The sequence below is a fragment of the Urocitellus parryii genome, chromosome 6 (genome assembly GCF_045843805.1).
Source record: "Urocitellus parryii isolate mUroPar1 chromosome 6, mUroPar1.hap1, whole genome shotgun sequence".
In the NCBI taxonomy this organism is placed as follows: domain Eukaryota; kingdom Metazoa; phylum Chordata; class Mammalia; order Rodentia; family Sciuridae; genus Urocitellus; species Urocitellus parryii.
Genome location: NC_135536.1, coordinates 137,227,611 through 137,252,336, shown reverse-complemented (window position 1 = coordinate 137,252,336; position 24,726 = coordinate 137,227,611). Strand labels below are relative to the sequence as shown.

The following is a 24,726-nucleotide window of genomic DNA, read 5'->3' as shown; positions in this document are numbered from 1 at the left end:
ACACATTGTAGATGTAGAAGTAAGCAACAACTAGAACTAAATTTTCCTGGCATAAAAGGAAATTTGTCTGTGTTTGGTTTAATTTTATAGAACTGAATGAGGGAAAACAGTTTCTGAGATTGTTGCTAAAGAACAAGAACCCAGTTTGCTCATCAATGAAGCCTTTTCCCAGCTGTTTTAGTGAGTGATTATAGTGTTGCTATATTTAAATTGATAGTTACATGGTTAAAAAGATCACTAAAAAAAATTTAAAATTTTATAATCCATTCAGTCCTTCAAGATAAAGTTATTACCAGACATAAAAACATTACAGACTCCCTGGTAGCATTTATTATGAGTAGTATAGACGTCATATGGGTACATTTCTCTTGACCACAACATCTGAAAGGCTAAGTTTAATTTTCCATGTTGTTTATTTCAGAGCTGATTGGATTTGGATACAGTTTGTTAATAATTTCATTTAAGGTCATTTAGGTTCAGTTCAATGGCAGAGGCTTCTTTGAGAGCAGACATCATTTCTGAGACCAGCAGGCCAAAAGGTTCCATAGTTGGGTTGTATAATGTGCCTACCTCTGTCTTTTTGAATTGTTTGTTGCAAAGCAGTAATTTTATTTTCCTTTGAAGAGACTACTAGAAAATAAGTCCCCCCCCTTAGAACTCTTCTTACTAGGTGAATGATTGTCCTCTTGAAAATAGCAATTAATAGATGTCAAAGCTACCAGAAAGGTATGGTTGGCAGAAAATATGAGCAGTTAAAACTGTGGAGGATGCATGTATTAGGAGCTTCCAAAATTCTTCAGGTAACATTACTTATTTCTGCAGATCTCTGTTTGTAATGTTCATTAAATTTTGTGACCTGCTTTCATAGTTTTTAGGAGACTGTTGCTTTCAGTATGAATGGTATCAAGTTAATTTTGAATACTCTTTAAGTGTAGCCTGCAAGCTTTTAGTGAAGATCCTTTTGTTTTTCCTTTTGTGGTGTTCTCTAATAGAGATACTTTAATGAGGATGACACATTTTACTCTTTTATATGTAAATTTTTACAGTAGACTCAGGAATTAGGAAGAGTCTCATGATATAGTGTGCAGCATATTTACTGAATGACTAGATGATTGAGAGGACAGATTACAGTAGGTATGCATGAGATCATTGTAGTTGTTCGAATAATAACAAATAATAACAAATCACATATTTTAAAATAATTTTAATGTATCATGCAAATAGTATTCCTATAACAATTGCTGAAGTCAGGATATAAACTTACTAAAGACTCCTGTGTAATTTTTTCCCCTCCATTTTTCCTAAGACAGGTCTATATACACATGGGAGTTTTACATAATTATAACAGATTAAGTATATAATTTTTTCCCCACATTGTATTATAAATGTTATTTTCTGCTTATACTATGGTCTTCATAGTTAACATTTATATAATTGCATAGTATTCCTTCCATCAGGTTGATGAACCATGATTATCTTAATCATTCCCCTGTAGGTTCTATTGCTTACATTAAAAAAATTACTTTAAAGTTGCAAAAAATATTTTTGAGATTACTTGTAATATCTCAAGTCCCAGTACCCTCTGAGAGTAATTAAGTTAGACATTAGTGCTATATGTTCTCATGTAAGTCAGTATTGACATCACAATGTCAAAGAATACCTACCATGCCACTTTTTTGTTTTCTCCTGGAATTTGAACCCAGGGCCCCATGCATGCTAGGCAGTCGATCTTCCCCTGAGCTATATCCTCAGTCATGTCACTGCTCTTGAAATTATGAACCAATATGTAAAAAAGTTTAACTAGATTGGTTGGGCTTCTTTTGGAGATTAAAGGATTCTTTGTAACTCATCAGTGAGTGTTTAGGATACATAGGCATCTGATTGCATCTTGTGTTGTGGTTAAAAACAGTTTATGAAACTGGTTAGGATTTATTTATACTTGAATATATGAGACAGGATTAAAGTAGACACTTCCCCTTTAATGAATATATTAAAAAGCATCCTTTGAAGGTGCTCACAGTGCTTTTTAAAACTCTTTTATTTGTTCTAATTAGTTATATATAACAGTAGAATGCATTTTGACACATTGTACACAAATGGAGCACAAATTCTCATTCCTCTGGCTATACATGTAGTAATGCAGAGTCACACCAGTAGTATAGGCCAGTAGTATAGTCATGCGTGTATATAGGGTAATAATGTCTGTCTCTTTCCACCATCTGTCCCACCCTCATACCCCTCCCTTTTCCTCTCTCACTCCCCTCTGCCCAATCCAAAGTTCCTTCATTCTTTTCTTAACTACCCTCCCTCCCCCGCCACCAATTGTGGATCAGTATCTGCTTATGAGAGAAAACATTTGCCCTTTGCTTTTTTGGGGTTTGGCTTATTTCACTTAGCATGATATTCTCCAGCTCCATCTATTTACCTGCAAATGCCATAATTTCATTCTTTTTTAAGGCTGTGTAATATTCCATGTCACATATTCTTTATCCATTCATCTGATGAAGGGCATCTATGTTGGTTCCATAGCTTAGCTATTGTGAATTGAGCTGCTACATTGATGTGGTTGTGTCACTGCAGTATGCTAATTTAAAGTTCTTTGGTTATATGCCAACGAATGGGATAACTGGGTCAAATGGTGGTTTCATTCCAAGTTTTTCTGAGGCATCTCCATACTGCTTTCTATAGTGGTGCACCAATTTTCAGTCCCACCAGCAATATATGAGTGTACCTTTCCCCCTATATCCTCACTAACACTTACTGTTGATTGTATTCTTAATAATTTCCATTCTGACTAGAGTGAGATGAAATCTTAGAGTAGTTTTGATTTGCATTTCTCTAATTACTAGAGATGGTGAATATTTTTCCATGTTTGTTGGTAGATTGTATTTCTTCTTGGCTCGCAGTGCTTTTTTAAAATAAGATTTTTGAGCCTTCGTTTTAATCTACTTTCTAGCATAATTTTCTATATAGAAGAGAATCAGTGAGTATTTCCTAAGTCATTTTTAACACTCCAGTGGAGAGAGGAAAATAATAGCAGAAATGAGAGATAATTAGGGCTGGGGTTGTGGCTCAGCAGTAGAGCTCTTGCCTGGCACGTGGGAGGCCCTGGGTTCGATCCTCAGCACAACATAAAAAAATAAATAAATATATTGAAAAAGAGAGAGATAATTAATTTGTATTTGCTTAGATCACCGTATCATGTGACCTTGGAAGGGCCAAGAGGGCAGGGAGTTATGTTCAGTAGAGTTTGGCTTATAAGTATCAGTGACATCTTCTCTCGAACAGCTTTTTAAAAAAGTTATCTTTGATTTCCTCCTAGAAAACAAACCTCAAGCAGATGGACAATCTTACGCCCTTAATGATGACAGCACAGGATATTTCCAGTGTGCCCAGTGCCCCAGAGACAGATGGCAAGTTCCTTCTCTGTCCACCTGAGTCCTCCAATAGCCAGAAGCTTTCTCCTCCTCCTAAAGAGACTGTGAGCACTGTGTGCTGCCAGGGGAGCCCTGTTGGACCGATTGAGAATTCCTGTGATTTTTCAAGTGTAGTTGAGGAAGAGAAGACAGACGGATCTTACAGTAAAAAAAATAAAGGCGTGGCGAGAAAAGGGGAAGAGGTGGAGCCAGCACCTATTATGGACTCTGGAACTCTGACCAATCAAGGCAGCTGCATTCAGAGCATGCCTGACTGTAGAGTAAAGGGCATGGCTGGCCTGCAATCCTGTGGAAACCAAAATGAAGAAACTGAAACAAAGTCTTGTAGAATGGGCACAGAGGAGGAGTCTTTGAGCATTGGAGGCAGTGTGCTGCAGGGAGATGTGGTCACAGAGTTAGGCACAGCCCAGCATTTCTCAGGGGGTGAACTAGCAGACAGTTCAACAGCAGAAAGCAGCGCCTCACAAGGTGCAGGGGAAGTGGAACATAACCTCATGAACATAGCTGCTGCCACCCAGAATAATATGCCTCAAGCAGTAGAAAGTACACAGGAAAGATTTGAGAAGTCGAATATCAGCACAACTGGAGCCGCTGATGTACCAGTCATAAGTGAGCCAGTGGATAAAATCAGTGTTCCAAACTGTGTCTTTGCCACAAGTGCCCCAAGTAGTGTCAGACCTGCTGAGTCTTCATTTGGATTTAGTCTTGGAGAAACCCCCATTGAAAAAACAGCAGAAACTGAAACTTCTGGAAGTTGTGAGGAAAGTGCTGATGCTTTAGATCAGAATTCTCTGATAATCCCAACGGCTACAAATAACAAGATTTTAGATGAATTAGAGCCTAGCACTTCCTTAGCAGACAGATGTGAAGCAGTGTTACCTTTGGATTTAATCTTTTCTGAGATAGAAAAAGATGTAATGCCAAACCAGGGATCAGAAATGAATTCATCTCATACTCAAAGCCAAAACAGAAAATTACTGGCTTATTGTGCCACTGGAGATAATAAACTCTGCTCTGACTCGGAATGTCAACAGAACACAGTGACTTCTAGTGGTGAATTGATTGCAAAACATTGCAATGACTTGGTGAGCCAACCTGAAAACACCATGAAAGGGCAACCCAAAACACAAGACCCATCCACTGCCATCTGCCTTGAAGACCAACAAGTGAATACAGTCACTTCAGAATGTGTAGATTTGTGTCCTCTCAAAGTTTTGAATAAAAATGGTCAGGGAAAAGATTCAAAACTAGATACGCTTTTAACAAATGTTCTTGAGGTAGTTTCACCTCTGTATCCAATTGTGCCTAAAACTGAGAAAGAACTGGTTCCAGACCAGGCGGTGCCATCTGACAGCACTTTCTCTCTGGCAGCCAGTCCAGGCAGTGAATCAGTAACCAAAGATGACGCACTTTCTCTTGTCCCCTCCCAGAAAGAAAAGGGAACAGCAACTCCTGAAAAACACGGGGCTTCAGCTTGTAGAGATGGCCTGGCTGGAGGAGATTTGAATGATCCTGATGAACAGTTGCCAGGAGACAGGGCAGTAGGCCTGTCCTTGGCCTCGGCTGCTGTGGAGCTTCAGCTAAGCATGGGGAATACCAGCCCCGGAAGACGTGATGGGGAGCTTGAAGGTCCTGGCCCCTCATCAGCTCCTGAAGTTCTGACTAACTCTTCTCTACTGAGTGTGGGTAAGGCCACTTTGACTTCTGATTCAGTTTTCTTTGAAGAAGGCAAAAATCTGGTGGTTCCAGAAAGCTCTATAGTGCAGAGACAAGATGACAAGGACAAAGCAGTGCCTTGTTCCTCCATTAAGGGAGACATGCTTTCTTCAGGAACATTTCAGGAAGAGCAGAGAACACTACCTCCCGGACAAGAGACTCCAGAATTCTGTGAAAAACCTACGTTGGTGGCCTGTGCTGAGGACAAAGCACTTCAGCCCAGCAGTTCACTGGGCACACCCTCTGCTTGTCTTAAGACAGAAACTAAACATAACAAGGAAGTGGCCCCACAAGTCTCCCTGCTGACTGAAGGTGGGGCTGCACAGAGCCTGGTGCCACCAGGAGCAAATCTGGCTACAGACTCAAGGCAGGAAGCCTTGAATGCAGAACAGAACAGCTCACCTCTGTTGTCTGGTTTGCTGCCAGATGAACCTGAGGCTCTTGACTGCAATCCACCTTTTGCTCTGGATGTGGGAGTTGATAATACTGAATCCCAGGGAAAAACCAGTGTTCATGAGTTGAATGGAAATGTGATGGTGGATGTTGCAATGGTAAATGCTCTCCGAGATACTGCTGGGCCCAGAAGAAAGGATAGATCACCCAACATCCAAAACATCCCAGTTTCAGAAGTTTTATTGAGCCAGGAGAAGAATGTGATCCAGAGTTTGCCAGGAGATTTACCAAACAAAGGTATGACTGGACTACAGGGAGCTGCAAACCCAGGGATGGTACCTCCTGATTGGAAGACAGGGAAGCAGGAGAGAGCAGACCACGGCTATTCTATGGGTGACTCCAAAGAGTCACAAATGGATGATGGAGCACTGCAGCTTATTGCTAAGGAGCTCCCCACACAGACAGGACTCTCAACTCTCGATGACAAGGCTCCCACTGGCATGAGAGAAGTCACACAAATCTTGGCTCCAGGCAGGGAAAGGAGTGATCGCATGATCTCTGTTGAAGCTGCACATGTGCCTGAGGGAGCAGACTTGCTAGAGGCAACTGCCTGCCGGATAGTGGAAGCTGTCATTGAAGGAGTCAAAGCCTCAGGAGTGCTGATTCCTGAGGGGAAAATCAGTCAGTTATCACCATCTGGTCCTGATCTGGGCCCTAGGACAGAACAGCTGACTGGGAACCCTGCAGGATGTTTTGCTGGAAGGGAGGAGCCAGAGATTGGTCAGCCTGAGCTGGCAACAGGTAAGCAAAGCAAAATACAAAATTAATATTTCAAGAAGCAGATTTCCTTTAGAGTCTCTGGGACGTGCTGTAAAATACAGGTGTCTTTGTTGTTTGAAGGTCTTTCTTGCTCATTGAGTAGATTGCCAAGTGAATAGACACCACCATCAAGAGACGCACGTCGTCTTGGGGTTGGACAGATTTTGCTTCCTGTATTATAGACTCACAGCTTGATTGCTTAAGCCTGTAAATGCTCTGTCACACTGGAGCATTTGCAACTTTCCAAACTGGAAGATGGTGCCTAGATCACAAGTACTGTAAAAGATGAAGGAATTTAGCAGATGTTTTTATTCACACGGCCTAGTTCTTTTCTTTGGAACCATAGAAAACGGTGCTGTAAAGGATGTGTTTTATTTACAAGCCTGAAACTCTTCCTCTTTATCATTCTGTCTGTATTCTGAGAAAATTTAGAGTCAGAGTAGTTTTATGAACAGTTATAAATAAGTATCATTTTAAACCCAGCACCCAAAATGGTGGTACGAGGTCAGTAGTTTGACTGAGGAGACTCCCTCCTTTTCCTGCCTGAGGAGCAAAACTCCAGTTCCATTGCTTATTACTTCTGAGCAGAGTCTGAGAATTCAGGACCCTGCACAGCGCAGAGGATAGGATAGGATGCAGGATTTCCGCCCAAGCCCAGTCTGCTGAGCTGCTGTCACCAGGCAGACCTTGTGTCTGCTTATCTTGGTGAAGCAGCTGCACCGAGCAGATTGCTCATACAGCAGCCCGTTCCATCTATGGGTAACCACGTCCAGAGACAGCAAAGAGAAACCACTGTTGCTCAGTGGAAATAAACTATCTGAATAAAACTTCTTATTGGGGGTTGAGACTGAAGCTGAAACTGGAGTCTGTCTTGGTCTTGACTTCTGAAGTCTTTAAAGGTCAGTTGGATGCACATTCTTATACTACCATCTGCTACCATTGATAGACAGAAGACCTATCTCCATGCCTGCCCCTGTGCTTTTGTAGGTAAGAGATAGCTTGTTTACCCTTATTATTTGATTGTTTTGGTTCTGTTTTTTCCCCTTTTTAAATTTTGACAAGCTTTTATAGTATAGTACGTGTTAGGAGTGTGGGGTGTGGTGTGGTGAGAAACGGAGCAACAAAAACAGTTGCTTAAGAAGAAGTGCAATTTAAACACAGTGGTTAATTTCCCTGGTAAAGAGCTTTTAGCCATTTTGCACCCTCCACCCTGTCCCAGCTGGGGGATTTAAGTAATCTGAAGTAGAATTTTTGGTGACTAAAGGTTTTTAGATTTATTAGTGCTTTAAATTATTAGTGATAGAAATCTGTTGATCGCTGTCTCAGAATTTAAATGAGAAGGTCTCTACTGTTTTAAATAAGGCACAACAACAAGTCTATTTTGGGGCCCCTGGCAGGTTGGCATTTCAGAAGAATGGGAGTGGCTGTAAGTTGATGCCTGGCTATGTTCATTTAATTTGGGTGCTGTGTCCTTGGCCATATGGGTGGAATTATTTCTTCTTCTGACTCCATGGTCAGAATTTAACCCAAGTAACTTTGTACTATGTGGGGTTTGTATCTGTAGTGCTCTATGAGAAAAGGTGAAAATGGAGAATTTCAAACTTTAATAGTACATAAGTGTAGTGAATACACTAGGAAGTGTTTTAAGATTGTAAACTCTTTAAGAAGGAAGAAAGCACAAATCGAAATTTAATAAATAAATAAAAGGAAATTAAAAAGGAAAGAAGATAGGAAATTTCAACAGTGTATGTGGCCTTGGGGTTGGTGTATTTTATGTATGTGAATTACTTGTCCTGTTTCCAAAAGGTGTCTTCATAGGTTTACTGTTCTCATGATCTCAAACTACAAGGAAAAGTATCCAGTGATAAAGAAATCGGTGCCTTCTTCAGAAATTCAGCTGGGAAAAGTCCCTGGTCACATTACCCTAAGAAAAAGCACCTGAGTCTGATCTCAGAGCCAAAGGGTATTTCCTAGGAAATTTACATTTCACTTGTAAATTTAACTATGTAGTTTTACCAGAGAGGAAACATAAGTTTAGCTGCCGATTTGGAAAGAGCCAGATAGAATAAAGGGGATGTGATCTCTCATCCATCAAAAGCATTGATTTCAGTGCTTAGGAAGTTGGTGGTGTATGACTGAACCATGCCAGTCCCACAGAGCTACCAACACCCCTCACGTCTCTGTAATCACTGTTTATCATTGGAACTGGTTGCTATGTGCCAAGATACATATTTTCTGTTTTGGGGTATAGGAAAGTAAGGTTGTGCCAAGAATACCATCCCCAGATGAATAAAATAAAATAAAATAAATCAACACCTATTCCTCCAATTATTCTCACTTAGAAATATTTTGATAAAGGGGTATTTCTAAAGGCATTGCTCAGTGAGATTTTTTTTTTAACTATAGTTTATAAAACTTAGATTTTGATACTCTGGGCAAAGAAACTTCTTAATCCATTTTTAAGTTGGTAGTAAGATTATATAATTATAAAGGCAAGGACAGAAAAAAGGAGATTTATAAGTGTTTGTTTATAGGAATCTAACCTTCCCAAATCAAAAGAGAACTTTGGACGTGTTGCATGTACTTCTAGAATAAAATATTAATTAGTATAATTTATTCTTTGGCAAAAGAAACAAGCTTTGTGTTTTTTGGTATTTGTAGGGAGCATTTTTATTTGTCAGAGTAGTGGTATCGTGAGATCAATGAAGACCACAGCACATTTTTCACGTGAAAATGAGATGACAGTTCTGTTTGCATTTAGAATACTGAGACAAATTTGTTCAATCTTTTTTCCCTTTATACAAGTGTCAGAAGCCCAGATTTACCTCCAGCATCATTTTTATCACTTCCTTCCTGTATTTGTTTGGCCAAGTAACAAAAGCATCACTGTTCAGTCTGTTGGTGTGGCTATCAAGAAGACAACTACATAATACTAGAGAACACATGTATAAAGGTTTTTTCTTAATAAAATGAATTGCTAGTCTTTTTTTTTAATGTTTTGGTTTTAGAGAAAATAAAGAGTTAAAATTAAAAGTAATTTTCTGGAGTAGTTCAGTTTTAGTGATTACAGTGATAGGGTGGATCGGGAGTGTGTGTAGTACAGGTTTAGAATAAGTCAGACTTGTTCCAGAGGGTTTGTCTCATTCTCAGTACAAATCCCTCTGGCTATTTTTTAAAAAAATATTTTTGGTATGGTCAGAATGGACTACTTATAGCTGTTAATCTGTTCCCCTACGGTTTATGAATTGATTTTTCCACATGGAAGTCAGCACCATACTCACAGATTTGTCATGAAAAGTCAGGGGTGAAATGGACATTCAGTAGACACTGAACCAGCTCTTGCCTTAGCTCCAAACCCATACAAAGGCTAGAGAAAACCACACAACCATGTGATAAGAGTAGCTCACTCAGCATGGGGTCAGAGTGACACCAGCTCCTGACAGCAAAAGAATACTTTTCCATTTAAGGCAAAACAAACAAAACATGAAACCTGGAGCTTGTTGTGTAAATAGTAAGTCCCAAGAATGAATTTTTTCAAATGCACTCACTTTATAACCCTCCTTTTCTCTTCAGAAATGCCAGACAGGAAAGCTGAAGATGAAGTGGATTTTCTAAGTAAGACCAGAGCTAGTTCAGTGTCTGAAGAGGTGGCTGTAGGGAATGGAGCTACCACACCTAGGATGAAACAAGGCCCAAAGACCCAGGCGGTAAGTGGCATCAGTAAGTGTATAAGCACAGTGTATGTTTATTAGTTTGGTCTCCTGTGTCTGATTTATGGCTGTGGTTTTTGTTTGGGGCATAGGGGCACAACAGTATCCCTGCCCCCTTTTTCTCTAATTCTGATATAGAAATGTGGTGGTTGTTGCAGCTAAGCTTTCATTAAAAACTGTGTACCACACAACAAAGTTTGAGATGGGCCCGCCTACATGAATATCTTGGAGAGTACAGTGAAATACATTTCCTCCATGAACACAAGACTAACTTTTGTCGTAACGCATAAAGTGGTCAGACAATAAGAATTACCACAAAAGGGGAATCTGTAAACCTGTCTTAAACCTGACTCCTCTTTCAGTAGCAGCAAAAGTGAGGTTTTTTGTTTTATAGCTGTCTAAAATATGAAGTGTCATCATTTTTAGCAAAGAAAAAAGTTTAGTTTTTTTTTCATAACACCTTTATTGAGATACCATAAAAACCCACCATAAAAACCCACCCATTCAAATAAACGGCACATTCAAATAAACTGCACAGTTAAGTAGCTTTTAATATAGACTTATGCAGCTGCCACCACTAATGTTCTAACTTGACAATATTATCCTCACTCCATAAAGAAAGCCTCCCATCATCTTCTGGCAGTCACTTATCCACTTTCTGTTTCTACAGATTACCCATTCTGGAACTTCATATAAAAGAATTAACCAATATGTGGTCTTTTGTGACTTACTTTGTTCACTTAGTGTGGTATTCTCAAGGTTCATCCGTGTTGCAACATCAATCATTATTTCAGTTCTTTTTAATTGTCAGTCTGTTTTTATGAATTACCACATTTTATTGTGTATTTGAATTGTTTCCACTTTCTGGCTATTAGAAATGTCACTGTGAATATTTTATGTACAAATTTATGTGGACATATGTTTTCATGTACCTAATAGTGGAATTGCTAGGTCGTACAGTAATTCTATACTTAATATTCATTAGATTTTAAAAAATGTTTTTCTTCAAAATCTTGAGATAATTTTTCTCTGGTTTAAGGCTACTAACTTTTAAAATGAGATCTTAAATTCTTTAGAGGAAAATAGTACTCTTTACTTTTAAGATTCCATGCTGGTCAAAGAAAAACCTATAGAAAGCTGTAAACCAAGTTAATGGGCTAAATTATACTGCCCTTTGGAAAGTTAGTATTCCTCTGCTAGACTTGACAGTGCGCTGGTTTGGTCTTCAGGGAGCTAACTTGAGTTTTGTTTCTTAAAGTTACCCCAGTAAGTAAACAGAACTGTACTATCCAAACTTTCACGTGGTTAACCTGATAAATAAGCCTAATTTTATTGGAGTACAGTGGTAGGAAGGTGCTGACTGTTCTAACTGGCCCCTAATTGTTCCAGATAATATTCATGACTAATGCCTGGGTGGCTACTTGTATAGCAGGCATTTTTCAGATAAATGTTGCTTTTGCTCCTGGGAAAAAAAAGAACACACCCAGCATGGGTACATATGTCTTTTGTTACTGAAACCCCTCAGAATGGGAAGGAACAAACTCACATCCTCAAATTCAAATGCCTCTGTTTCTTAGTTCTCCATCCTGATGTAGTGGTTAGTATCATCTAGCGCCATCTGATGCTTGGCTATCTGCTCACTGCTCTCAGATGAGGGACAGCTCTTTCCTAAGTGTGTATTGTCTACTTTAAAGAAGAAACTTTATGATTTAAAACTGATAACTTTTAAAACAAAGGAACTTTTAAAAAGTTCTTAAGACATTCTTCTTCTTTTAAAGTCCTTTCTCCCCCAGTCCCTTTCCTCTTTTGGTTTTTCCTCTAGTTTAGAAGATAAGAGAGAATTCCTCTGGAAGATCAGCATGCTACATTACAGATAAAAGAGTAAACCCTAGGAGAGTCATCTGACTAGTTCAAAGTCAGACCCAGCTGGAAGGAGAATTTGGGGTTTTATTTCTAACCTAGAACTTACATAATAAGGCACATTCCTCCCTAACTCTTTACCCTGGTCTCTGTCATTGGTGGACACATGTTAAGGAGCCTTGGAATCCTCTTATTTGTTTCTTGCTAAGAGATCTTTCCCTTATGTTTTGTGTCTGCTTCCACTTGGTGTAGCCGGAGAAAGCATATGCCAATAGGATTTTCAAGTCTTGAAGATTTTCAAGTCTAAATGGTGAAGGTTTTTTTTGTTCCATCAGCATTGTTACAATAATGTGAAATCTGCCTCACTCCTTGTCACTGCCTCACTCCCTGTCACTCTGCCAAACTTTCCCTATTAGCTATGAATTGAAGGATAAAGTTTGGATACAAACTTTAATTTTACCATTGTCTTATTTTCTCTCTTTTCTGATGAAACTCTTCATATATTTATTATGTAGTTTTCATTGAGTCAGAAAAGAGCAGAGGTCTGTAGTCCTTCTTTGTTAAGACCAGAAAGTAAATAGGACATTCAGTCTATATCATCACTAGTCACCTTTGCTTTTACAAAAGGAGCCATCACAGTATGTAAATGAATGAGCCTGACTATGCTTCAGTAAAACCTTATTTGTGGATGCTGCAGTGAGACTCTGTTCTTATAATGTTTAAATGTCATGGAAGAGTTTTCTTCTGAATTTTTTCCAGTCACTTAAAAATGTTGAATCTACTTAGTTTTTTTTTTTTTAAATGGACAGGCAGTGGGCCACTCACTTGCAGTAATAGCATGTGAGTCCCTGACCCACAAAGTACTTGTATATACATGGATGAAAAAAAGAAAGCAAGCAGATTTCTTCTATTCCTGTTCTTTTTAAAAAATATTTTTGTGGTGAAACTTCTAGTTACTAAACTGTAAGTTTGGAGCGAGGGTTCCAGTTCTGTCTTTTCTGAACCAGCTTTTTTACATAAAGTCTGTAGAGCTTAATTTCCTTTTCTCTGTTCATCTTCTTAGCCTTACTCTTCTAGAATCTGTTTACATTTGCAAAAGTTAATTGAGCTTATGATTGTAGTTGAGGGTGGAGTGGCCTTTGTTTAATATTATTTAGTCCAGTATGTCTGGCACATGCCTAGTCTATGTGTTAGCCAGTTATTGCTTCATCTACTTATTCTGTCTCAAATGTAAAACAGAACACATACATGTATCTTATGCTTTGTTATTGTCTTGAAAAACTAGAACAGTGATGAATTTGTTGCAGTTTTCTAGTAAATGTAAATAATCCATTATATTCTTATGAGGGAGGGTCTTCCCATTTTGTAACTTCCTTTTAACATAATTAATTGTAAAAGCAATGTGAATCTCTGTCCAGAGTGGAACTACCAAGGATTTAAAGAAGCAAGCTACTGTTTTCTCTAGTCTAGCTGATATCTATCATACAAATTAATTAATTTCTTACTCCTTCCTTAACCTATTTGACATGTGTTGTAAGCCCTTACTTTAGAACATAAATGCTTTAAAATCATAGTTTGTAAAGAAATTAGACAATATCAAGATTTATGTTTGCTTATATTCTCAGACAACATACATGAAGGGTTAAGTGCTGCTGATTTCTTGATAATTTCAACTGATATTTCTTTACTGAATTGAAAATTATTCACAATCTAGGAGGCAGAGTCATTAATTTGTACCTAGGAAGGTTCTTTTCCATTGATCGTTTTATCATTTTATGATTATGGTTTAATGTTAAGTATTTCCAGAGTTTTAATAGTAATCACAATTTAGTATTCTACATTATTCCCTTTTACATATTTTAGTGGTTTCAGACTACCTTTTGATGCCTTCTTGTTTTCCTCTCAATGACTGAATATCATTTATCAAGTGCTTAGAACAGACTGGCACACAGAAAGTACAGATGCGGCTTAGTTTTGTAACCTCAGATTCCAGTATCCTATTGACTGATTGAAATTACCAATGAAATATGATGGTTCAGGTTGTTATAGCTTTTTGAACATATGTTATAAAAGCCTAAGGAATAGCATCACATAATAATTTAAGTTGGTACACCTGGATATTATTTTATTTGAGATCCTTGAAATTTGAAGATACCTAAAAGATTATCTCTGTCTAGCACCTTTGCTTTATTGAAGAAGAAATGGATTCATGATTAAATGCCTTGCCATTTTCCACAACTAATTGACTTTCAGCTGGACTGTAACCCAACTTCTGTGCTAGTAATATTTCCATTAACTGTATCCTGAGAAGTCATCCTGAGGGTGTACTCTCAGGAAATTCAGTTCACTTGGTTAGGATAGGATTTTGCTTTTTAAACAAGTATCCCTGAATGATGCCTATATATACTGAAATTTGAAATTCATTGTGTTATACTTCCATGCCTTCACTAATAGTGAAGAGAATTTCTTTGGCCATTTAGGATCTAAACTGATTCATTTTAAAATAAGTCTTGTGTTTTTATTTACTTTTTGTAGCTACAACTAAATACCACCAAGATGGTATTCATCCTAAGTGCTTGCTTATATGTCAAAATCAATAAGATATTCTCAACCTGGATATTATTTCCTAAAGGAAGAGGTGTAGAACCATGTGTTGAATGAGAAGCAGGAGATGATATTGAATTCCTGAGTCCATAATTAAAACCTCTGGGACCATTCACCTTGAGAGTATGTTCCACTGTGGCTAGCAAGGAATTTCAGATTACTATTTTCCTGCCCTAGACCTGTAACCCAACATCTCCATGTGGTGCAAGATGTTGCCAAGTTCATTAGAAAGGAAGTTGCTCTCCTGGGGTATTTGTTCTTGAAGGTATCTCTGAAATAATTCCTTTCCAGATTCTCATTGAATAAGTTTGTTAGCCATATGGAACAGTTAATTCTACAAGCCAGTATAGCTTGTCAGGAGACAAATACTCAAGAGCAAATATATTCAGGGACAACTATAAAATTCCATATGTTGTATTAGCTTACTAGGAATTTACTCTTCATTAACGTACCCTCCCCAATCAGGAAAGCATTTTCAGTCAGAACCATGATTCCGTTTTTTATAATTATACAGGCAAACATTAAATTAACTGAATTTTCATTCCTAGTTATTTTTACAATATTAATGTATCTTCAGAGTTGTGGTAATCACAGTTTTGGTCTTGGACTATTTCCTGTTATTATCTTCCTCCATTCTCTGTGTCCTTTTATAATTTTTAATGGGAACACTGTGTTTTCTTTCTCTTATCTCAAGGGGGCAAGCTTGCATTTCCACCCTTACTTGAGTAGTTTGGTTAAACACTTTTATGTTTTATGTGGCTGTTCATAGCCTTCATGCTGTGGGAAAATAGAGTAGCTGCTAGGCTATTTGGTAACTAAAGTGACATTATATTTAGATTTGTAGTTTTGTGGTCTGTGTGTCACCTAAGAGGCTTATTGGCGTCTTTCTGATTGCCATGAATTTTCTCTGGATACATTTGGCATTTAGGAGAACCCCCTCACCCCAAATTATTCCTTTTGGGTACAAAACTGGAGCTAGCATCAGTTACAGGAAAACTCAGCCTTTTCATGTATGGTTTTTGCAGACTCTTTTGCTCTAAGTCTCCTGAAATGGAGAATTTCCAGAAAGTTTTATTAGAGGCTGCTTCTATAGGTTTTCAACACAGCTGCAAAAATAAAAATAAAAAGACATGCTTCAAAGTATCCCAAATTGTAAAGTTGCAAGAGGCAAAACTGTAACTTTAGAGTAAAAGCATCCATCAATAATGTATGTAAGGGCGTAGTTTAATGGTCTGGCTATATATTTTTAAGTGACCTTAAACAAGTTGTTTAATCTCTCTGGTCTCTCTTTTCTCTTTTACGTATATAATGATTAAATAATCTGTAAAGTTCATTCCAGCTCTTAATTTTGGGCCATTGTGTGATTCCAAAATGATTGGGACAAACTCATAAATATTGGGGGTATATCTTATGCTGAACCAAAAGGATAATCATAAGGAACTTTTAAAAATCAGACTTTCTTTAATGATCAAATTCTTAACTAATACTTTTTTTGTATTTTTTTTCTTTTTTTATTAGTTTTATTTTTTAAATACATGAAGTGGAATGCATCACAATTCTTATTACACATATAGAAAAATTTTCATATCTGTATATAAAGTGTGTTCACACCAATTCATATCTTCATACGTGTACTTTGGAGTATGAAGTCCATCACATTCCTCCACCATTGCTAACCCTCTGCCCCATCTCTTCCCCTCCCACCCCTCTGCCCTGTCTAGAGTTCATCAATTCCTCCCATGCTCCCTCTCCCTACCCAACCATGAGTCAGTCACCTTACATCAGAGAAAACATTCACCATTTGATTTTTTGGGATTGGCTAACTTCACTTAGCATTATCTTCTCCAACTGCATCCATTTACCTGCAAATGCCATGATTTTATTCTCTCTATTCTGGAGTAATATTCCATTGTGTATATGCCACATTTTTTAGTCCATTCATCTACTGAAGGGCATTTAGGTTGGTTACACAGTTTAGCTATTATGAATTGTGCTGCTATAAACATTGATGTGGCTGTAATATGCTGTCCATGTAGTATGCTGTTTTTAAGTCCTTTGGGTATAGACCAAGGAGAGGGATAGCTGGGTCAAATGGTAGTTCCATTCCTAGTTTTCCAAGGAATTTCCATACTGCTTTCCACATTGGCTGCACCATTTGCAGTCCCACCAGCAATGTATGAGTGTGCCTTTTTCCCTACATCCTCGCCAACACTTATTATTGTTTGTCTTCATAATAGCTGCCATTCTGACTCGAGTGAGATGGTATCTTAGAGTAGTTTTGATTTGCATTTGTCTAATTGCTAGAGATATATGAACATTTTTTCATATATTTGTTGATTGATTGAATATCCTCTTCTGAGTAGTGTCTCTTCATGTCCTTGGCCCATTTATTGATTGGGTTATTTGTTTTTTTGATGTTTAGCTTTTTGAGTTCTTTATATACCCTAGAGATTAGTGCTCTATCTGATGTGTGAGGAGTAAAATTTGGTACCAAGATGTAGGCTCTCTATTCACCTCACAGATTGTTTCTTTTGCTGAGAAGAAACTTTTTAGTTTGAGTCCATCCCATTTATTGACTCTTGGTTTTAATTCTTGCACTATAGGATTCTTATTAAGGAAGTTGGGGCCTGATTCCACGTGATGAAGATTATAGCATACTTTTTCTTCTATTAGATGCAGAGTCTCTGGTTTAATTCCTAGGTCCTTGGTCCATTTTGAGTTGAGTTTTTTGCATGGTGAGAGATAGGGGTTTAATTTCATTTTGTTGCATATGGATTTCCAGTTTGCCCAACACCATTTGTTGAAAAGGCTATCTTTTCTCCAATGCATGTTTTTGCCACCTTTGTCTAATATAAGGTAATTGTAATTTTGTGGGTTAGTCTCTGTGTCATCTCTTCTGTACCGTTGGTCTACCAGTCTGTTTTGGTGCCAATATCATGCTGTTTTTGTTACTATTGCTCTGTAGTATAGTTTAAGGTCTGGTATAGTGATGCCACCTGCTTCATTCTTCCTGCTATGGATTGCTTTAGCTATTCTGGGTCTCTCATTTTTCCAGATGAATTTCATGATTGCTTTTTCTATTTCTATGAGAAATGCCATTGAGATTTTGATCAGAATCGCATTAAATCTGTATAATGCTTTTGGTAGTTATGGTCATTTTAATAATATTCTGCCTATCCAAGAGCAAGGTAGATCTTTCCATCTTCTAAGTTCTTCTTTGGTTTCTTTCTTAGGGTTCTGTAGTATTCATTGTATAGATCTTTTTACCTCTTTCGTTAATTTGATTCCCAAGTGTTTTATTTTCATTTATTTATTTTTTTAGGGTATGTTTGAGTAGTTTTTCTCATTTCCCTCTCAGAAGATTTGTCACTAATACATAGAAATGCCTTTGATTTATGGGTGTTGATTTTATAACCTCCTACATTGCTGAATTCGCTTACTAGTTCTAGAAGTTTTCTGGTAGAGCTTTTTGGGTCTTCTAGGTATAGAATCATATTGTCAGCAAATGGTGTTAATTTAAGTTCTTATTTTCCTATACATATCCCTTTAATTTCTTTCGTCTGTCTAATTGCTCTGGTCAGTGTTTCAAGGACTGTGTTAAATAGAAGTGGTGAAAGAGGGCATCCCTGTCTTGTTCCAGTTTTTAGTGGGAATGCCTTCATTTTTTCTTCATTTTAGAATGATGTTGGCCCGGAGCTTAGCGTAGATAGCCTTTATGATGTTGAGATATGTTTCTGTTATCCCTAGTTTTTCTAGTGTTTTGAACATGAAGGGGTGCTGTGTTTTGTCAAATGCTTTTTCTGCATCTATTGAGATGAACATATGATTCTTTCAGTCTATTGATGTGATGAATTACAATTATTGATTTCATTATGTGGAACCAACCTGAATGAATCCCACTTGATCATGGCGCACGATCTTTTTGATATGTTTTTGTATTCAATTTGCCAGAATTTCATTGAGAATTTTTGCATCTATGTTCATTAGAGATATGGGTCTAAAGTTTTTTTTTTTTCTTTGATATGTCTTTGCCCATTTTGGGGATCAGGGTGATATTGGCCTCAGAAAATGAGTTTGGAAGTGCTGCCTCTTTTTCTATTTCCTGAAATAAATTGAAGAGTATTGGTATTAGTTCTTCTTTAAAGGTCTTGTAGAACTCGGATGTGTAACTGTCCCGACCTGGGCTTTTCTTTGTCGGTAGGCTTCTGATAGCATCTTCTGTTTCATCACTTGATATTGGTCTGTTTAAATTGTGTATATCTTCCTGATTCAATCTGTGCAAGTCGTATGACTTAAGAAATTCGTAGATGCCTTCACTATTTTCTATTAGAGTATAAGTTTTCAAAATAATTTCTAATTATCCTCTGTATTTCTGTAGTCTCTGTTGTGATATTACCTTTTTCATCACATAGGCTGGTAATTTGAGTTCTCTCCTTTTTTGTTAGTGTATCTAAGGGTCTGTCAATTTTATTTTTTTCAAAGAACCGACTTTTTGTTTTGTCAATTTTTTCAATTGTTCCTTTTGTTTTGATTTCACTGATTTCAGCTCTAATTTTAATTATTTCTTGCCGCCTTCTGCTTTTGCTGTTGATTTGTTCTTCTTTTTCTAGGGCTTTGAGATGTAAATTGAGGCCATTGATTTGTTGACTTTTTCTTCTTTTAAGGAATGAACTCCATGCAATGTACTTTCCTCTTTGAACTGCTTTCATAGTGTCCCAGAGATTTCGTTATGTTGTGCCTGTGTTCTCATTTACCTCTAAGAATTTTTAAATTTCCTCTTTCATGTCTTCTGCAACCCATTGTTCATTCAGTAGCATATTGTTTAGTCTCCAGGTATTGGAGTAATTTTTATTTTTTATTTTGTCACTGGTTTCCAATTTTATTCCATTATGATCTGATAAAACACATGGTAGTATCTCTACTTTTTTGTATTTGCTAAGAGTTGCTTTGTGGCATAGTATATGGTCTATTTTAGAGAAGGATCCATGTGCTGCTGAGAAGAAAGTGTATCTGCTTGATGCAGGTTGAAATATTGTATATATGTTAGTTAAGTCTAAATTATTGATTGTATTATTGAGTTCTATAGATTTTTTTGAGAGAGAATTTTTTAATATTTATTTTTTAGTTTTCAGTGGACACGACATCTTTATTTTATTTTTAAGTGGTACTGAGTTTCGACCCCAGCCCCCCGCGCATGCCAGGCGAGCACGTTACCACTTGAGCCACATCCCCAGCCCTCTATAGATTCTTTATTCAACTTTTGTTTAGAAGATCTATCCAGTGATGAGAGAGGTGTGTTAAAGTCACCCAAGATTATTGTGTTGTGATCAATTTGACCCTTGAACTTAAGAAGAATTTGTTTGATGAACATAGCTGCACCATTTTTTGAGGCGTATATATTTATGATTGTTGTATCTTGTTGGTGTGTGGTTCCCTTGAGCAGTATGTAATGTCCATTTATATCCCTTTTGATTAACTTTGGCTACTTTATTTGAAAGGAGGAGGGAAACCCCTCCTTGCTTCCACAGTTGTGAGTGGTATGATTTTTCCCAACCTTTCATCTTCAGTCTGTGTATGTCTTTTCCTATCAGATGAGTCTCCTAGAGGGAGCATATTTATGGGTGTTTTTTTAATCCAATCTGCTAGTCTATGTCTTTTTATTGATGAGTTTAAGCCATTAATATTCAGGGTTAACATTGAGACATGGTTTGTATTTCCAGCCATATTTGTTTATTTTTGTTATTTAACTTGATTTTCTTCTTTGATTAGTTTTTCTTTTAGGTTATTACCTCCCTCTGCTGATTTTCATTATTTTTCATTTCCTCTTCATGGAATATTTTTCCAAGGATGTTTTGTAGTGTCGGTTTTCTAGCTATAAATTCTTTTAACTTTTGTTTATCATGGAAGGTTTTTATTTCATCTTTAAATCTAAAGCTTAATTTTGCTGGATACAAGATTCTTGTTTGGCACCCATTATCTTTCAGAGCTTGATGTTTTTCCAGGATCTTCTAGCTTTCAGGGTCTGTTCTTATCCTAATTGGTTTTTCTCTATAGGTAATCTGATTCCTTTCTCTTTTGGCTTTTAAAATTCTCTCTTTATTTTGTATGTTGGGCATTTTCATTATAATGTGCATTGGTGTGGAACTGTTTTGATTTTGTACATTCGGCATCTTGTAGGCTTCTTGAATTTGGATTTCTAATTCATTCTTCATGTTTGGAAAAATCTCTGATTTTGTTTCATTGAATAGATTGTTTATTCCTTTGGTTTGGACCTCTATGCCTTCCTCTATCCCAAGAACTCATAAATTTGGTCTTTTTATGCTATCCCATATTTCTTGAATGTTCTGCTCATGGTTTCTTACCATTATCACTGTGTGGTCTATATTCTTTTCAAGATTATATATTTTGTCTTCATTGTCTGATGTCCTATCTTTCAAGTGGTCTACTCTGTTGGTGATGCTTTCATTTGAGTTTTTAATTTGGTTTATTATTTCTTTCATTTCAAAGATTTCTGGTTTTTTTGTTTTGTTTTTGTTTTTAGAACCTCTATCTCCCTGTTAAGGTGATCTTTTGCTTTCTGTATTTGTTTATGTAGCTCCTTGTCAAAGTGATCTTTCACTTCCTGTATTTGCTCTCTTATATCTTCCTTGAGTTCACAGAACATTTTAACCATGTAAATCCTGAACTCCTTCTCTGTAATTTCTTCTGCTGTGGCTGCAAATGATTCTAACGTTGAGGTGTCTTCTTTTGTTTGTAGCACTTTCTTCCCTTGTCCTTTCATGTTGCTCATCTGTCTTTCTTTCCAGTTCTATGGGTCTAGATTGTTATTGTTTTTACCCCATAGGTTTGTAGTGCTCTTGTAGGGTTCTAAGACCTCTACTTTGTGGGGAAGGACAATGTTAACAGATCTCAATATCAACAATGTACCACCTATGAACAATTTGTTGTTATTAAGACATTTACAGTTTAGTCTCGATGTACAGACATGTTGGATTCAGTTATTATCTAAAATATAATCAGTAGTTTTGTAAAAAGTTTACAGTTTCTGACAGTGGACAATGAACTGGGTGTGGGGTGTAGGATGATATGCTGAGGAGGTAGGATGTGAGGATATAGAGTTAATGTATCTTAGGAAGTATGAAGGAGAAATGTAGTGAAGAGGGTTAGTAGCAAGAGAATAGACAGGAAGTAATTTAGAGTAGGCAAATACGTGGGATGAAGTAGAGTATATAAAAGAAAACATATATATTTAGAAAAATATAGACGTTAAAACAGTAAAATTTGGAGGGGGAAAGAAAAATGAAAGAATAAAAAGGAAAAGAAAAAAGGGCACCTACAACACCTCTATATTATATTATTCAGATGACTCAGTCTTGAAAGTCCTATTTCACGCAAAATTCTTGGTTTCACACATGTTGGGGATGTGAGGGCCAGAGGATGGAGGGGTAGAAGAGAAAAAACAAACAACTGGAAGAATCCAAGGTTGTAGCTAGATTTAGAAATCCGTATCTTTCCTGCTTCTGTTCTCACCCAGTAGGCGGCATGGTCTGTTGTAAGCTGGTGTCTCTGCCCTCTGGATGCTGGAGGTAACTAGGGTGGGAAGACTGGTCCTAGGACAGGGCACCTGGATGCACGGAGTGGCACCCACCAATTCCTGCAGAAAGACTGCGCCACACGGGTCTCTCTTTGGGACCGCTCGCTTTGGGACCTCTGGCTCTGGGACCGCTCGCTTGTATGACTTGAGCACCCAGTACTATCTCCATCTCTTGCCTGAAGATTTCCCAGTTCCTGGTCTCTCTGTTAGGCTCCAAACTGAGGTCTGTCTCCTTCTCCCCTAGCAGTTCCCAATTGAGAAAACTTTCACCCCAGGGCTCCCGTGGGTGGCTTTCTGGTTGTACTGCACGCCTGTGTTGGGCAACTACTGTGTTGGGTTACCGCCTCTGCGGAGGGGGGACGGTTGGAAATCTGGTACCTGGTTGCTGGAAATCCAATCTGGGAACTGCCACCAGCTAAATGTTGAGTCTAAATGGCGGTGGTCTGCTTTCAATACCACAGAGCCTGGTGAGGTGGGGGTAACCTGGTGAGGTAGGGGGAGCCAGGCAATGGTGTTACCCTGTGGGTAGGTAGCAGCTGAGTGACTTGCGTAGGACTGGAGGGAAGTCTTGGCGATCTGCAGATATGTTAATAGGTGATGCTGCTAAGGCGCTCGCGGAGTCTTGCGTGGGCTGGAACTTTGAGCTTTGGGTCCTGCTCCAACGCCGCGCATTCTTCTGGAAAACTGGAGCCCCACATGGAATAACAGTGCTGGTGATTTCTGTGGAGAGCAGCTGGATAGTACTGGGTCCTCTAACCCTCTTAGATATGCAGTATTCTGACTAGGCTAGATCTGTGAGCACGGCAGCATGGGGCATGGGGTGGCTCATTCCCTTCCCGCTGCCATGTTTTCTCTCCCAACTAATTCTTTTTCCTTGAACATTTTCCAAGGTGTTTTGTTCTAGGTTGTTAAAACAAATGATATTATAATCCACTTTTTTCTTTTATAGCACTGCTGATTCATAGGTCGTATTACATTTTGGAGGAAGTATGTCCATTATACCTTCTACTACTCTCCTTCTTTGGGTCAAAAACTGAAATCTGTTTTATCATGCTTTCTGTCCATTTTTTTACACTTCTCTTTTTCCTTTTGCTCATTTTTATCTCTTTGTAGTAACAACCAGTGATAATAGTTAAGCATAATGAAAAGATTATGGAGCCCAGTAAACCAAGGTTTTAATCCCAGGTCTTCCTCTTATTAGTTTGAATAACTTTGCTTCATTTATTTAGAGGCCTGGCTTCCTCATCTGTAAATTTGGGGTATTGATGTTAGTTATTTGTACCGTGATAGTTAATATAATCCTAGCATGTAATAGCCATTTTATAATTCTATTCCCACTTTAAACTTCTTCAGAATTATCACACCTACTCTTAGGGTCATGTAGATAAATGATTTGACTGAAGTGATGGTTAAAATTCTCTTGGAAGAAGTTATCAGGCCATAGTGGCACTCACTTAAATTTTCATGTTACTTTATATTTCTGGGATGTTGCACTGGTATTTTCAGTACTTGATTTAATAGATGTTTGCTGAATTCTTTGTGAGGCCCCAGGTATGCTAAAATAAAAATAGATTACTCTCTACATTCCAGTGGGAAGAGACATTCAGTTATTAAACCAATGAATAATATGAAGTCTGAGTGTTAAAATATAGATAAACATAAAAACACATCCTCATCAACATTTATTATTACTTATATTCTTGATAATTGCCATTCTGACTGGAGTGAGATTAAATCTCAGTGTAGTTTTAAATTGCATGTCTCTTAAATGCTAGAGATGAATAACTAGTATTTCTGCCAGTAGACTTAAAAGGGCTCTACTTGAATTAAAGGTACTAGGTATGTCGTAGAAGAACTATGTATTGCTTTTGATCTTAAGTTCTATGTTCACCTAACATAAACAAGAGCTGCTTGTTTTGCCTCTTAAATAAGAAAGCTTCTAAAGAAGAAAAACTTAATAAAACAAAATCTCATCATTTGATCTGTTAAGAAAGTCTCCTTGGGAATGTATACAGTACCTATAATTTGAGCAGTTATAGATTTCTCATAATAGGTATTGCTTTTGTATTTTAGAAAGATGCTTATAGGAGTTTACAGAGAGCAGAATCTTCAGTGAATTGTTTGTTAATACTGGTGTTTCCTTGGTGATCCTGTAAGACAGGTGGTATTTCTATTCCATTGGGGAAAATAAATATATATTGAAGGAGCTACTGATGACCTTTCCAGCCTTCTAGTTATTATTTGCTTAAATAATGCATTGGACCCTTTAGAGATCTTAGAATTGACAAAAAAAATTGCCAGAAACACCCCAGTTTGCAAGTAACTGATAACGGCAATAATCCAAGATTCAGAAATCCAATTAGGAAACTAAGAAAAGTAGCATTTACCATAGAAATACGAAATGGAAATATTCAGTAGTATGTGAACCATGTGAGAATTAAAATGATGAGTGCTTCTGCTTAAATATTTCCCCCATATAATTGATTATTATGGTATTGCCTATAAGTACTTATGCCAGCAAAAGTTTAAGTCTTCAGAGAAAGTTCGTTGATGGTAAGGTATCTTCCTTAAACCTAAGGTAGAGAATACTCTT

General features: G+C 37.5%; 1 protein-coding gene across 3 annotated transcripts in view; it reads left to right on the top strand.

Moving 5' to 3' along the window:
* The window catches only part of Akap13 (A-kinase anchoring protein 13), a 317,423-nt gene that overhangs the window by 161,602 nt on the left and 131,095 nt on the right, over positions 1 to 24,726 (top strand). The window contains exons 7-8 of one of the 3 annotated variants that reach the window (XM_077800210.1): positions 3,323 to 6,347; positions 9,939 to 10,072. In XM_077800210.1, the coding sequence (XP_077656336.1) occupies positions 3,323 to 6,347; positions 9,939 to 10,072 (3,159 nt within the window). Of the gene's footprint in view, positions 1 to 3,322; positions 6,348 to 7,101; positions 7,353 to 9,938; positions 10,073 to 24,726 lie in introns of those variants that run through there. The other 2 variants (XM_026412667.2, XM_026412666.2) reach the window with 2 other exon arrangements.